Genomic DNA, 14,202 nt, shown 5'->3' with positions numbered 1-14,202 from the left:
ACCTTTTCTGCTTCACTTCCTCCTAAGCAAGGCAGAACTGGCTGTTGGGCTGTGACTGGCTGGAAAGCAGCCCTGAGGAGAGAGACTTGGGGGTGCTGGTGAACGAGAAGCCCAATATGAGCTCTCAATGTGCACTTGCAGCCCACAAAGCCAATCAGATCCTGGGCTGCATCAAGAGAAGTGTGGCCAGCAGGTCAAGGGAGGTGATTCTCCCCCTCTACTTAGCTCTGGTGAAATACCACCAGGAGTACTGCGTCCAGCTCTGGAGCCCCTATTACAGGAGGGATGTGGAGGTGCTGGAAGGTGTCCAGAGAAGGGCCAGGAGGATGAGCAGAGGGCTGGAGCACCTCTCCTATGAGGACAGAGTGAAGGAGTTGGGGCTGTTCAGTCTGGAGAAGAGAAGGCTCCAAGGTCACCTCATTGTGGCCTTCCAGTATCTGAAGGGGGCCTGCAGGAAGGCTGGGGAGGGACTGCTCAGGATCTCAGGTAGTGATAGGACTAGGGGGAATGGAATGAAGCTAGAGGTGGGGAGATTCAGGCTGGAGGTGAGGAGGAGGCTCTTCCCCATGAGAGTGGTGAAGCCCTGGAATGGGTTGTCCAGGGAGGTGGTTGGGGCCCTGTCCCTGGAGGTGTTTAAGCCCAGACTGGATGAGGCTCTGGCCAGGCTGATCTAGTGTGGGGTGTCCCTGCCTATGGCAGGGGGGTTGGAACTAGATGATCCTTGTGGTCCCTTTCAACCCTGACTGATACTATGATGCTATGATACTATGATACCATCAGGCAAAGCTGTGTCAATGTGACCATTTTAGGCTGTGCCTTTAAGGAAGGGACAGTTTCTGGAACACTCTGGATTAATGTTTTGGTGTAGAATGAAAACAGAGATAAGTCTAAACAAATTTCATTGGTAGATTGGTAGAATGCAACTTTAAATTTTTAGCTTTAGTTCAGTTTCAATCTCAGTCAGTTCAGTCTGTCTGGTTCAGTCTCTCTGAGCAACAGCTGTGTTCTGTCTGTGCTGGCGGGTGCTGACCTTGAACTAACAGATAAGAAACTAATTCTTGCTTTGAACTAACAGAATTCCCTCCTTAATAATTACCTTTTCTCTCTCTAATCATTTATGTTGAAAAAGGGAGGAAGGGGGTGAAGGGGATACTGTTGGGGGGGAACCCCTCTACTTGGAGGAGGGAAAGGTCTTCTGTGTTATGTTCTTTGCTGTACATTTCTGTATATCTTGTAAATACTGTGTATTGTGTATGTGATCATCTGCACAGGCTTGTTTTGCCATCAAGCAAGACAAGATTAAAGGACCTGCCAGAGAGATCCAGTTTCTGGGAGTACAGTGGCAGGATGGATGCCGACACATTCCAGTGGATGTGGTTAATAGAGTCTACCATGGCAAGTCCCACAAACAAGCAAGAGACCCTACGTTTCTTGGGGATAGTGGGATTTTGGAGACTGCACATTCCTGGATACAGTCAGATTGTGAAACCTCTGTATGATGTGACTCAAAAGAGAAACCATTTCCACTGGGGACCTGAACAACAAGCAGCCTTTGACCAGATAAAGCAAGAGGTAGTTCAAGCAGTGGGTCTGGGACCTGTCCGAGATGGTCCAGACATTAAGAACATTTTGTACACGGCTGCAAGTGACAATGGTCCAACCTGGTGCTTGTGGCAAAGAGCTCCAGGTGAGACACGTGGATGACCTCTTGGTTTCTGGAGTCGAGGTTACAGAGTGTTGGGGAATGGCTTGAATTGCAGGGACATGGTTCTATGGAACAGCTGTTTGATCAGAGTGTATAGGCCAGACTCCATTTTGTTGTTTATTGCTCACAGCTTAGCTGGTATGCTGATGTAGCAAGGTCACCACAGCCCTGTGACTGTGCTTGTAATTTTTAGAAGATAGCACCATGTGAAATAGTTACTTACAAGATAGTAGTATGTGAAACAAAGTATATATGCGAAACAAAGACCTACTGAGAAAGGAGGTTGTGGAGTTGCACGTAGGCCTAACCACAAGTAGGATGGACAATATGATGTAACCCTGGACTAATAGCTCATAGAATAATGACACGTATGCATATTTAGCTGCTGAATATACTATATAAGCTGTGTTTTTGAACAATAAAGTCGAAGCCTGATTACCAATCATATTGATTGTCTGCTCAATGCTTCCCACCACAACAAATGGCGCCCAAACAGGGACCCTCTCTGCCTGGAGATAAAAGGGACCCCCCCTGCTCCTAAAGGATATGATCCTGGCCACGGTTGGGTGTAATGGTTTCAGCCCTGCAGCAGCACAGGAGGTGAAAGAGCCAAAGGAAACCTGCACCAGTGGGTCAAAGGGCAGCTGGTAAGCAGAAAAGAAGAGAAACACTGCGCCGGTGGGTCAAAAGGGCAGCCGACAAGCAGGAAAGGCTCCGCACCTTGGATGCACTTACAGAAGTGATCCAGCCAAGATACACTGCCGATACCTCTGGAAAAGCTGCAAAACAGTGTGCACTGACGGTAAATATGGAGAGGCAAGAGGCATATGATTTATTTAAGTGCTTTTTAGAAAAGCAATGTGTTAATGATATAGACTTTAGTAAGGAATTAGCAGGATTGTTTACTTAGGGTACTGCTAAAGGGTGTTTTCAGGACCCTAATAGTGTCTTTGAAGAAGGAGAATGACATAAGTTAGCAGATAAGTTTTTTGACAAACTGTGGGACTGGGTTACCATCAAGCTGCAAAAGCCGTGGCGAGAATGCATGAACTGTGTTAAAACCTATGAACTGAAATAGCGAATAGCTGCTGCAGTTAGAGCAACTTTGTCAGGACGAGATGCAGCGCCAGGTGTATCTGAGTTGCAGCTGAAAGATGTGTTTGAGAACTATCAACCGATCGACCGGGGCTGCCCCTGATACATCTTGCGGCAACCACACCGCGTTTACCAGCCCCCACCACTGCCGTTTGCACACAGCGGAGAAAAAGCCGGAAAAAGGCAGCTCAGTGTGTTCGACCCCTTTTATCAACACCTTCCTCTGACATCGCCAGCGACGGCTCGGATTCGGAAGACGACACCGGCAGCGAGGAATTCAAACAGCGCCGACTTTGCTTTACAGCCCCTCTTAGAAAAAATGGAGCGCTTGGAGGCTCGCGGTTACAGCGTTCCTGCCACCGCACTCCTCCCGCGAGCCCTGCCGGCCCCCGCGGATACCGACGGCTCCGACCAAGGCGGTACCGGCTGACGCACCACCGACACCGACAGCACCGACAGTAGCAGCGGAGCAGCTGCCACGGCAGCAGCCCCCACCCCTTTCCCCCGCAGCGGCTTTAGCCGCACCACTCTGTTTTGATTTAAAGCAACAGTACTCATTTTGTCATTTCTGATTGTAACGTCTTTCAGAGATTTGTTATTTAGAGTTTTGTTAAGTTTTTCTAATAAGCATAATGAATAAGTAAGCATTTGGTATTTATAAGTACTTAGTACATAGTAATTGCAGTAAGGTGTATGCACTTAGTTAAGAGTTCAAATTGTAAGATTTTCTTTTGGTTCGAACCTTCTTAGTTGTCTGCCTAGGCATTTCAAAGGAGCTCCATGTAATATAGTTAAGGAATGTATAAACAGGTTTTAATTTTGGAAAGTGTTTTTTAGTTAATGTAACAATTTTATTTCTTTTTAGACACTGATTTGATGGATTAATTTTAACATAGTTTTTTAAGGTTTTAAGGATTTTTGGTATTAGCATAAGTTAAGGTTTGTAGTAAATAGGTATTAATTTTAACAACTATTCCTTCACTAATGTGCAGAAGAATCAAGACTAAGAGGGAACAGCATTTCCCATGAAGTCGAACATCGATCACAATAACTGTTATGATAATCTGGGGTCAAAAGCATCAATCAAAAAAATATTTTGTCCTGAATGCTGAATCTGAAAATAGGCAGTTTGGGCTGGTAAATACAGAAAACCTATTTTGTGGTGAGAAAAAGGATTTAAATCCCCATGGAAAATTATTGAAAGGGATTGGCATAAGTGGGAAATAAAGACTAGAGAAATTTTAGTTGGGAAATATCAGGAATAATTAAAAGGGATTAGTAAAAGGAAAAGTAAGAGACATAAGATTTTGAAGGAAGAGGAATTGAAATAACAAAAGCACAATGGGAAATGGTAAACGAACTAACCAAGGAAGTAGAGAAGAGACTCCAAATGGAATTTTGAAGTGGGTTAAGGAGTTAAAATCTGTAGGACTCCTGAAGAATGTAACTGCTGCCGAGAAGAAAATACACCCAGCTGCTGGTTGCACCCCAGCAGGCCGAGGAGGAAGAGTTAACATATACTGGTGGAGCCTAATTTTGATCCTAGCCCTATTTGCACATAAGGAGTTCAATTGAGATCAAAAACCACGTTGCCCTGTGTGGATGAATTCTCTTTCAACATCAGTAATGATATACAGATTAAAAGGAGCTAAGATCATAACCCCATTAATCATATTGATGATAGCACCATTTGAAGTAAGGTCATGGGAACAAAACACTTATCTGCATCTATTGAAAGGGATAGTGAATAGTTATAATTTGACTGATTGTTGGATCTGTTCCCGGCTACCTAAAAATTCGGCCCATGGGCTTCCTTTAATAGGAACAGCCTTTCCTAATGTAACAGAAATACAAAAGTATTCCAAAATCATAAGCATGAGGATCATATGGAGATCCCACAATCTCAGTTAAGGTGGAAATTACAATTTGAGGAACCTTTACATGCGAATATGCCAGTACCTTGTGTCCAGCGATGTTGGCAAATAACTATAGACAAGAATAAGGGGGGAAATAGAACTGACCCTGGATGTGGCGATGTAATTTTTATAGGGCAATATTCAAAGTGTTCACAATTTATTAGTTATGGAGAAGCAAATATGTGGAATCTTGATCAGACCGGAGAGAAAAGACTTGAACTTGAAAAAGCAATAGTAAATTTTTCTGCTACAGTTGAAATCATAGTAAATGCAAGCACAGATGCAATAAAAGTGCAGCAAATTGAAATCAATAGTCTCTCGAAAATATCTACTCAGAATAGATTAGCTTTGGATTTTTTATATGTTAAGGAAGGGGGTGTATGTGTAGTCATAAATGTAAGTTGTTGTAGTTATGTTAATCTAGATAAACGAGTGGAAACAGATTTACAGGCGATTGTAAACCACAATCAGATATTACATCAGATTTCTTTAGATGATACTTCTTGTGGATTTAAAGAAATATGGGATAAATTAACTTTCTGGTTACCAAATCTAAATTGGCTTCAACATTTGTTTGTAATATTGTTGGAATAATTGTAATATTGCTATGCATAATACTCTGCAATTGTTGTTACAAAATACTAAGACCTTTAAGTAAGATTGCTCATGTCAACGAGTTACAAGTAGAGAATTATGATCAGAATGTGATCAGAACAGATGAACTTAATTATGATCCAATTAAGAAGGTTCTGAAATATCTGGAAATTTTAACACAAATCAATGGTGACAAAAAAAAAAAAGGGGGAGAATTGTGATGAATATACTGGTAATTTGTGTCAAAATTGTAAGACTTAGAGTGCACTGGGATTAAGGGTCAGGATCTTGTGAGGCCTGTTTAGAGGGTAAAGAGAAAGAAACCTCTCTTGCAGACTTGCAAGGACACTGTCTGGTTAATTGGAGACATCATGGCTGAGAAGGAGCTGTCTTAAAGATAAACATTCAGAACTGGGAATTTGTTTTCTTCAGATAAGAAGCCTGCACAATTGAGCATGTGTGAAAGTGGATGCTCTGACCCTTACCACACTGAATGTAGGGAGAAGGGATTTGACCACCTATTCTAAGACTATCATATGCCTCCCTTCTATTTAGCATAAGTTTGCTTATATAGATGATGAAACTATATAAGATGAAGAAAACTATTGTAAGGTTGCTTTTTGGGTGAAGTTGGTACCAATAAGAGATTAGTATTACTAGGATGACCAAAAACACATTATTATGGGTAATTTTTATATTGGGCAAAGCAATGAAGCTCTTTTGCTCTTGCTGATTGCCTGCAAGTTTTCTGTCTGTGAAGCTAGAGCCTGGCCAGATCTACCTTTACAGATTAAAGAAATCTTGCTACCATTAAACAAATTATGCTTTTTGACCATCCTAGAGAAAATAAAGATGCAACATAACAGGTAATAATGAATTGATTGAACTTTTTCAGACGTGTCTGATAGGGATACCCAGACTTAATGTAAATATGTTTGTTAATTATAGTAGTAAGTTTTAAGGTTCTTAGGTATTATTGTACTCATTTTGATTATTGTTAAACTTGTTTATAATTGTATTATGCAAAGTGTTCAAAGAATAACTTCCAAGGCCTTACTTGCACAAAAGAAAAACGGGGGAATTGTTGTCGGACAAGAGGGGACATGGGTCCCAGGAACACCTGTGCAATTCAGGCCTTGAAGAATTCTCTGTTGATAATATACTGGCGGAGAGGAGATGTGAGAAAGTGCTGATTGCTTGGTATGCTGAAGTCCAGCTGCCCCTGAGATGGGAGGCAAGCAAGATAAGGAGGAGGCGAGATCTGGGAAAGAGAGCAATTAGGCCGGATGGAAGAATTCCACAGAGTTGTGAAAACAATGATGTAACCTTTTAGAGAGCAACCAATAGTATGTTGCCAAGTGGGCATAATTATAGCAAACTGTATATAAGATGTGTCTGATGCTCAATAAAGTGGAATCCGCTGATCAAATTGGTCGTTAAAGCGGCCCCCTTCTTGCAGTATGTCATGACCCAGGCAGGATCTGAGGGTTTGAGGTCGTGGGCTCAGGTGCTTCCATCTTCCCTATTGCAGAGCTGTGACCCCTCCCTCCCACAGTATGGCCTCACAGAAGGACCCAGGCAAGAGTTGGGAGGAGAAGCAGCACCCAGAGATCAAGTTGGAGAAGCCAATGTGCAGTCCCAAGGGAGAGGAGGATGAGGAGGAAAAAGAGGAGAAGATGGAGGATGATGCTGAGAATGACAACTGTGAAGAGGAGGAGGAGGATGATGATGATGAAAGTGACCAGGATGAGGGGGAGGAATGTATGGAGGAGGATGAAGCCAGAGCAGGTCCCTCAGTGTCACCCAAAGAGCTGAATCAGTGCCCTGAGTGTAGGCAGAGCTTCCCAGGTAGCTCAGAGCTAGTGAAGCACCACTGCCCACAACCTGGCTCCCGGCCCTTCGTTTGTGGTGACTATGGCAAGAGGTTCCGCTGGAACTCTGAGCTCATCAAGCACCGCCGCACCCACACTGGAGAGAAACCTTTCACCTGTGGTGACTGCGGCCAGAGGTTCACCCAGAGCGGCAATCTCACCCGGCACTGCCTCACCCACACTGGAGAGAAACCGTTCATCTGTGTCGACTGTGGTCAGAGCTTCACCCAGCGAGGTCATCTCACCCAACACCGCCACACCCACACTGGAGAGAAACCGTTTACCTGTGCTGACTGTGGGCAGAGCTTCACCCAGCGCTCTAATCTCATCCAGCACCGCCGCTCCCACACGGGAGAGAGACCCTTCTCCTGTGACAGCTGTGGCAAGCGGTTCAGGGTGATCTCTCATCTTAGGCAACACCGCCTCACCCACACCAGCGAGAAGGCCTTCACCTGCAGGGACTGCGGCAAGAGCTTCAAACACAGCTCCACTCTCACCATCCATCGCCGCATCCACACTAGAGAGCATCTGTTCCCCTGTGCTGAGTGCGGCAAGACGTTCACCAGGAGTACTCCATACATGCAGCACCAACTCATCCACAGCGGTGAGAAGCCGTACAGCTGTGTTGATTGTGGCAAGAACTTCACCCAGGCTGCAGGCCTCATAGATCACCGTGGCGTGCGCATTGGCGATAAGTCTTTCAGCTGTGCTGAGTGTGGCCAGGCCTTCAGACACAGGAGCACTCTCACTGAGCACCACCGCACCCACACCGGAGTGAAACCTTTCACCTGTGCTGCCTGTGGGAAGCGCTTCAGACGGAGCCGAAGTCTCACTCGGCACCGCCGCACCCACACTGGTGAGATGCCCTTCACTTGTGGCGACTGCGGTAAGAGCTTCACCCAGAAGCTATCCCTCAGCAATCACCGCTGCACCCACAACTGAGAGCAGCCTGCACTGGAGGGGAGGCATAAATCCACCTAAAATCTGTTGGGTAATCGTGACCCATCTTTGAGGGCCTTTCCAGCATCAAAATCATCTCTTTTTCCTTTGCAGTTCTCAGGGACTGGGGACACCAGCAGCAACCAACACCTCCTGCCCTTCTTAACACCAATTATTGCTAATGAGAACAATTACAGTGCTCAGTTGGCACAGCTGGAGCTCCCAGTGGAGCTCAGCAGGGCTTTGCCAGAGTCTATCTGGTTCTTCCGCAGGGTCTGTCTGGTTTTTCCCCAATGCTTTGTGTCTCCCTGGGGTAAGAAATCCTCTCTGTATATTCACCAATCATGTCAATAAAACCCAAAAGTTACCCAAATCCTGTCTGTTTGCTTTTATTTCAGATATCCCTGCCTCAATGCCTGAATTTTGGGGGCATTTGCTCCCAATGGATGGGGTGGAGCTGTGTGCCCAGTTCAGGGAGGGGAAAATGAGGCTCTCAGAGAAGTCTTGAGGGGCATCTCAGAGGCATTCTTCAGGGGCTTTCAGGTGATCTTAGGTGTTTGGGATTTGGATGGTCCTAGGAGTGACTTTTGGAATCATTGGAAGGTGTAGGGGGAAGCTGATGGAGATCTTTGGAAGAACTCCGAAAGCTTCTGTTGGCTTTCCACTCTGGGGCTGGAACAGGTTGAGGAGCTGAGAAGAGGTTAAGCTGCCTGTTCCCCCCAAAACAGAAGGGAGGGAAAAAGAACACACACCTGAATCAAAAAACCCTCTGGGTTGAGGTAAGGACTTGAGATAAGCTCAAAAGAGTTGAATCCAAAGGACATCCCATAATGCACACTGACCTGAGGCTGTTTTCAGAAAGAAGCACAGCAGTGAGCAGCAGCAGCCAGGAGTTAAACCCCTGCAGCCCTCCCCCTCAGCAAAGAGGCAGCACCTGAGAGCCAGAACCCAACAGCAGCAACCAACCCCCACCTCACTGCAGCCTCCTTGCAGGGAGCTCTAGAGGCCAAGAGGTCTCCCCTCAGCCTCCTCTTCTCCACACTAAACACCCACAGCTCCCTCACCTGCTCCTCACCAGCCCTGTTCTCCAGACCCTTCCCCACCTTTCTTGCCCTTCTCTGCACCTGCTTCAGACCCTCAAAGTCCTTCTTGGAGTCAGGGGCCCAAACCTCACCCCAGCATTCCAGGGGTGGCCTCCCACAGCCGCACAGAGGTCCCCACAATCACAGCGACCCCCCCCCAACCACACAGACCCCAAGCGCCAAGCTTGCAGAGCTCCTCCGGACCTCACAGCCCCACCCCCACCCCGTACCTCACCGATCTCCCCCAGATCCCATGGATCCCCCCCACACATATCCGCAGAAGCCACCCAACCAAACCCCACCGATTCCCCCTAGATCCCTGCAGAGGCTTCCCCCCGCCCCAGCCCCACCGACCACTACCCCACAAACCCTCTGGGTTGAGATAAGGACTTGAGACAACATCAACAGAGCTGAATCCAGATGAGATCACATAGTGCACACTGACCTGAGGCTGTTTGCAGAAAGAAGCACAGCAGTGAGCAGCAGCCAGGAGTTAAACCCCTGCAGCCCTCCCCCTCAGCAAAGAGACAGCACCTGAGAGCCAGAACCCAACAGCAGCAACCAGAACAGGAAGCCTCCCATGTTGCCAACTGAACTTCAAGCCCTGTAGTCCTTTACTCCAGCCAGCACTGTCCCTGTGAAGGTGGCATGAGGCAGGATGGTGTGGAGTAATGGCAGCAAATTTCCAGCTTAACCTTTGACATTCCCAAGCCCTCATTCTGTGCCACCTGCACCATGCCCAGCAGCAATCAGCAGCACACCTCAGGCACTGTCCATTCTCACTCCACAGGAGGTTGCTTTGCAGTACCCAGAGGGCTGCTCACTGCAGGTGCTCTGCAGCTCCACTCTGTTCCAGCACAGTCTGGATCAGTCCATGCCCAGTCCAAATGCTGCAAATGCTGGGGCTGTGTTTCCACCTCTGGGGCCATCGAGTCCAGTGACTCCTTCCATGCCTCCAAGTGAAAGCAAACTGTGGCTTGCATCCCAGCACTCAGCTTCCAACACATCCAGGTGTGGGGATCCTCCTGTCACACCAGAAACACAGATGGGTTCCACCCCTCATAGTTGGATGGTGTCAGAGCACTCTGGGCACCTGTATCTACTAAAGCTTTATCCTCTCATGGTATCAACTTGCCAGGCCATTGGTTCTGTGTGATCCAACAAACCAATTTGTCTCTCCCCTCCATCTGGTTGGAGGCAGAGCCCCTATAAGTGCTGGGTGCTGCTCTTTGGCCACAACAACCCCATGCAGTGCTACAGGCTGGGGTCAGAGTGGCTGGAGAGCAGCCAGACAGAAAGCTACCTTGATGGTACTGGTTGATAGTAGGCTGAACATGAGCCAGCTGTGTGCCCAGGTGGCCAAGCAGGCAAATGGCATCCTGGCCTGCATCAGGAACAGTGTGGCCAGCAGGAGCAGGGAGGTCATTCTGCTCCAGTACACATGTTAAAATACAGTTTTGTTATTTTGACCTCTTCTTTGCCTTAATGACACACATGCCAGTAGAGAATGACCAGTTGAGATGTGACACATGTGCCTGCTGATAGACTAGAGAACTTTACTGCACTTTGGCCACAGCAACCCCATGCAGAGCTACAGGCTGGGGTCAGAGTGGCGGGAGAGCTCCCAAACAGAGAGGGACCTGAGGGTGCTGATTGACAGCTGCCTAAACATGAGCCAGCAGTGTGCCCAGGTGGCCAGGAGGGCCAATGGCATCCTGGCCTGCATCAGGAATAGTGTGGCCAGCAGGAGCAGGGAAGTCATTGTGCCCTTGTACTCAGCACTGCTTAGGCCACACCTTGAGTCCTGTGTCCAGTTCTGGGCCCCTCAGTTTAAGAAAGATGTTGATATGCTGGAAGGTGTCCAGAGAAGGGCAACAAAGCTGGGGAGGGATTTGGAGTACAAGCCCTATGAGGAGAGGCTGAGGGAGCTGGGGTTGCTTAGCCTGGAGAAGAGGAGGCTCGGGGAGACCTCATTGCTGTCTACAACTGCCAGAAGGGAGGTGGTAGATAGGTGGGGGCTGGTCTCTTCTCCCAGGCAAGCAGAACCAGAACAAGAGGACACAGTCTCAAGCTGCACCAGGGGAGCTTTAGACTGGATGTTAGGAAGAAGTTCTTCATAGAGAGATGCAGAGTTATCCAAACAGTCCTACGTGACTGCCTCGGTGGTCTGTTTTGGTTTGTTCTGGTTTGGAATGGCCTCCTTGGGGGATGTCTGTTCCTCACAGATGAAACTTGTATCCACCTGGGGGAAGAATTGGAATTATCTCTCTGTGCCAATTGGGATAGGGAATCCTTCAGATCCTTCATGCAACTCTCAGTTTTTCCAGAGAGAGTTTCAATGGCTGAAACCAAAGAACCACGTGTCATGCTCTCCTCCAGTTGTCTCATTTGATCACTGAATTGGCCAACCGTAGGAGGAGCTCCACCATAATTCCCTGACACAATTCTGCTTGCCAGAATGTTTGCATAATTAGAAGGAGCAAGCTTGATGAGCTTTTTAGCAAGACCAGTACCCACAGGGATGTCATCAGGATTCAGAGGTTCATGTTCACCATAGAGTAGCTCTCTAACAGCAAAGTCTCTCAGACACTTAATTCCCTCATCTATGGTAGCCCAGGGTTTAGGATTCCATGGGAGATCATCTCGGGAAGGGTATCTCAGGGCAACTGCCATTAAAAGGTGTATCCACAGATTAACCTTACCAAGAGCCTTGCCCAGATGTCTATCTATCCCATTATCCCTCGAGAGAGTTCCTAGCTGAGCTGCTGATTTTTTTGGGGTAAAAAAGAGCCAATTTGGTGTCAAAATGGCCTCAAGTTGGCCTTTATTGTCCAAAAAAGGGACAATTTGTGGCTAAAAAGGGACAATAAAGGCCAGCTTGCAGCCAGAAAAGACCAATTTTGGTCAAAAAAGGACGAATAAGGGCAAATTTGGGTCCCAAAGGGGCCAATTTAGGGCCAAAAAGAGCCAACAGGGGGCTAAAAAGGGACAATAAAGGCCAATTTGGGGCCAAAAAGGGACAATAAAGGCCAACTTGGGACCAAAAAGGAACAATTTGGGGCTAAAAAGGGACAATAAAGGCCACAATAAAGGGACACTTTTGGGGGCCTAGGGGACACTCTGGGGCCTGTTAGAGGTGGATGAGAGCCACTGGAGGTGTTTGGGACATGGGGAAGGCCAACTCGGGTGGTCGCCCTCTGGTGGCCACTCCTGGTGGTGGCCATGAAGGAGGGGTTGGGGATGGGGAGGCAGAAGTGAGGGGGGGCAGAGGTGGAGGGGAGGCGGGGGGGGGCAGCAGATGTGGGAGGGGCTGAAGTGTGGGGGGCATAGGTGAGGGGGGGAGAGAGGTTGGGGGGGGGCAAAGGTGGGGGGGCAGAGGTGAGGAGGGGGAAAGGTGAAGGGGGAGGGCAGAGGTGACAGGAGAGATGGGGAAGGTAGGGATGGGGTGGGGGCTCGGGAGGGCTGAGGGCACACACCTGCAGGGGGTGTTGGGGTTGCTGGGGTCCCAGGCCCCGCTCTGGGCTGGGGTTCTGCTGCCGTTGTGCAGCAGAGTCTGGGAGTCTGGGAGCTGCAGTGCAGAGTATGGCTGCCTGTGAACACACACCATGGGCACCTCGTGGGCACCTCAGGGGCAACCAAGGGGCATCCAAGGGCTACCAACCCCCCCCCCCCCCGAGATCCACCAAAGCCCTGAGATGTCTCCAAGCCCCTTTAGAGACCTCCAGCCCCCCCTGAGATGCCTCCAAGCCCCCCAAGATGGCTCCAGCCCCCCTGACACCCCTCCAAGTCCCAAGAGAAGCCTCCAAAGGACCAAGTTTGGCCTCCAAACCCCCTTCCTATCCCTCCAAACCCCCAAGACCCCTCCAAGCCCCAAGAGAAGCCTCCAAAGGACCAAGTCTGGCCTCCCAACCCCCCCAGCCCCCCAGGGCCTCACCGAGTGGGGGCTGTCGATGACCTTGATGATGCCCTGGACGTGGATGTTGTTCTGCACCGAGTCGAGGGCCGCGGCGAAGCAGTTGTCCTTCTTCCTGCTCACAGCCTGGTGCCTCACTGCCACCACCTTCCCATACATGTTCAGCACCTGCAGGGGGCGCCACAGCCCCTGCTGAGCACGGGGGTCACGATCCCGGGGGGCAGGGAGGGGGAAGGGAGAGGGTTGGTGACAGCCAAAAGGGTTGGGGGGAGGAGGAGGAAGAGGTTGGGGGGAGGAGGAGGAGGAAGAGGTTGGGGGGAGGAGGAGGAGGAAGAGGTTGGGGGGAGGAGGAGGAGGAAGAGGTTGGGGGGAGGAGGAGGAAGAGGTTGGGGACATGGGGAAGGCCAACTCGGGTGGTAGGACCCCATGGAGACATCGCCTTGAGGGGCTCTGGAGCCACCCCTGACTTGATCTGCAGGGCCTGGGGGGGCAGGAGGGGACCTTGGGGACACTTTGGGGACCTCGGGGACACTTTGGGGACCTCCTGACCATGTCAGTGAACTGGTAGCCGATGGACTTCCGCATCAGGGCGATGGCTGTGGCTCGCTCCTCCCCCATCTGGGGACACAGAGGGACAGGATGGGGACAGGAAGGGACATTGGGGGACAGAAATGGCAATTTAGGGCCAAAAAGAGGCAATTTGGGGGCAGGAAGGGGCAAGAAAAAGACAGGAAGGGGCATTTGGGGAGAGGAAGGGGCATTTGGGGGGAGAAATGGCAATTTAGGGTCCAAAACCAGTGATCTGGGGTCACAAGGGACAAATTTGCTGCCAAAAAAGGCCAATTTGGGGCCAGCAAGGGCCAATAAAAAGCAAATTGGGGCCAAAAAGGGACAACAAAAGCCAATTTGGGGGCAGAAAAGACAAATTTGGGGCAAAAAAGCGACAATAAAGGCATATTTCAGGCCAAAAAGAGCCAATTTGGGGCAAAACAAGAGCCAATAAAGGCCAATGTGGGGCCAAAAAGAGCAAATTGGGGGCTCAAAAGGAACAATAAAGGCCAGCTTGGGGTGAGAAAAGACCAATAAG

General features: G+C 49.0%; 2 protein-coding genes across 3 annotated transcripts in view; one reads left to right on the top strand and one right to left on the bottom strand.

Annotated features, from left to right (window-relative positions):
• The window catches only part of LOC137454451 (zinc finger protein 721-like), a 144,583-nt gene that overhangs the window by 68,325 nt on the left and 62,056 nt on the right, over positions 1–14,202 (top strand). The window contains 1 exon segment of the mRNA XM_068164489.1: positions 7,263–8,118. Coding sequence (XP_068020590.1) covers positions 7,263–8,118 — 856 coding nt within the window.
• On the bottom strand, positions 11,224–13,314 carry LOC137454377 (transcription elongation factor SPT5-like). Of its 2 annotated transcripts, none has more exons than XM_068164424.1 (2): positions 13,137–13,314; positions 11,224–11,444 (listed from the first exon to the last, which is right to left on the bottom strand). In XM_068164424.1, exons 1-2 carry the CDS (start codon positions 13,272–13,274, stop codon positions 11,349–11,351), a joined length of 234 nt encoding a protein of 77 aa, XP_068020525.1. In that variant the 5' UTR covers positions 13,275–13,314; the 3' UTR covers positions 11,224–11,348. The 2 variants fall into 2 exon arrangements, 1 of the variants encoding a protein (XP_068020525.1); XR_010990590.1 differs by lacking the exon at positions 11,224–11,444 and adding an exon at positions 12,713–12,792.

Source organism: Melanerpes formicivorus, unplaced genomic scaffold (assembly GCF_026170545.1).
Source record: "Melanerpes formicivorus ecotype bairdi unplaced genomic scaffold, bMelFor1.0.p_v2 SCAF_80, whole genome shotgun sequence".
NCBI classification, from domain to species: domain Eukaryota; kingdom Metazoa; phylum Chordata; class Aves; order Piciformes; family Picidae; genus Melanerpes; species Melanerpes formicivorus.
This window is presented reverse-complemented; position numbering and strand designations above follow the sequence as displayed.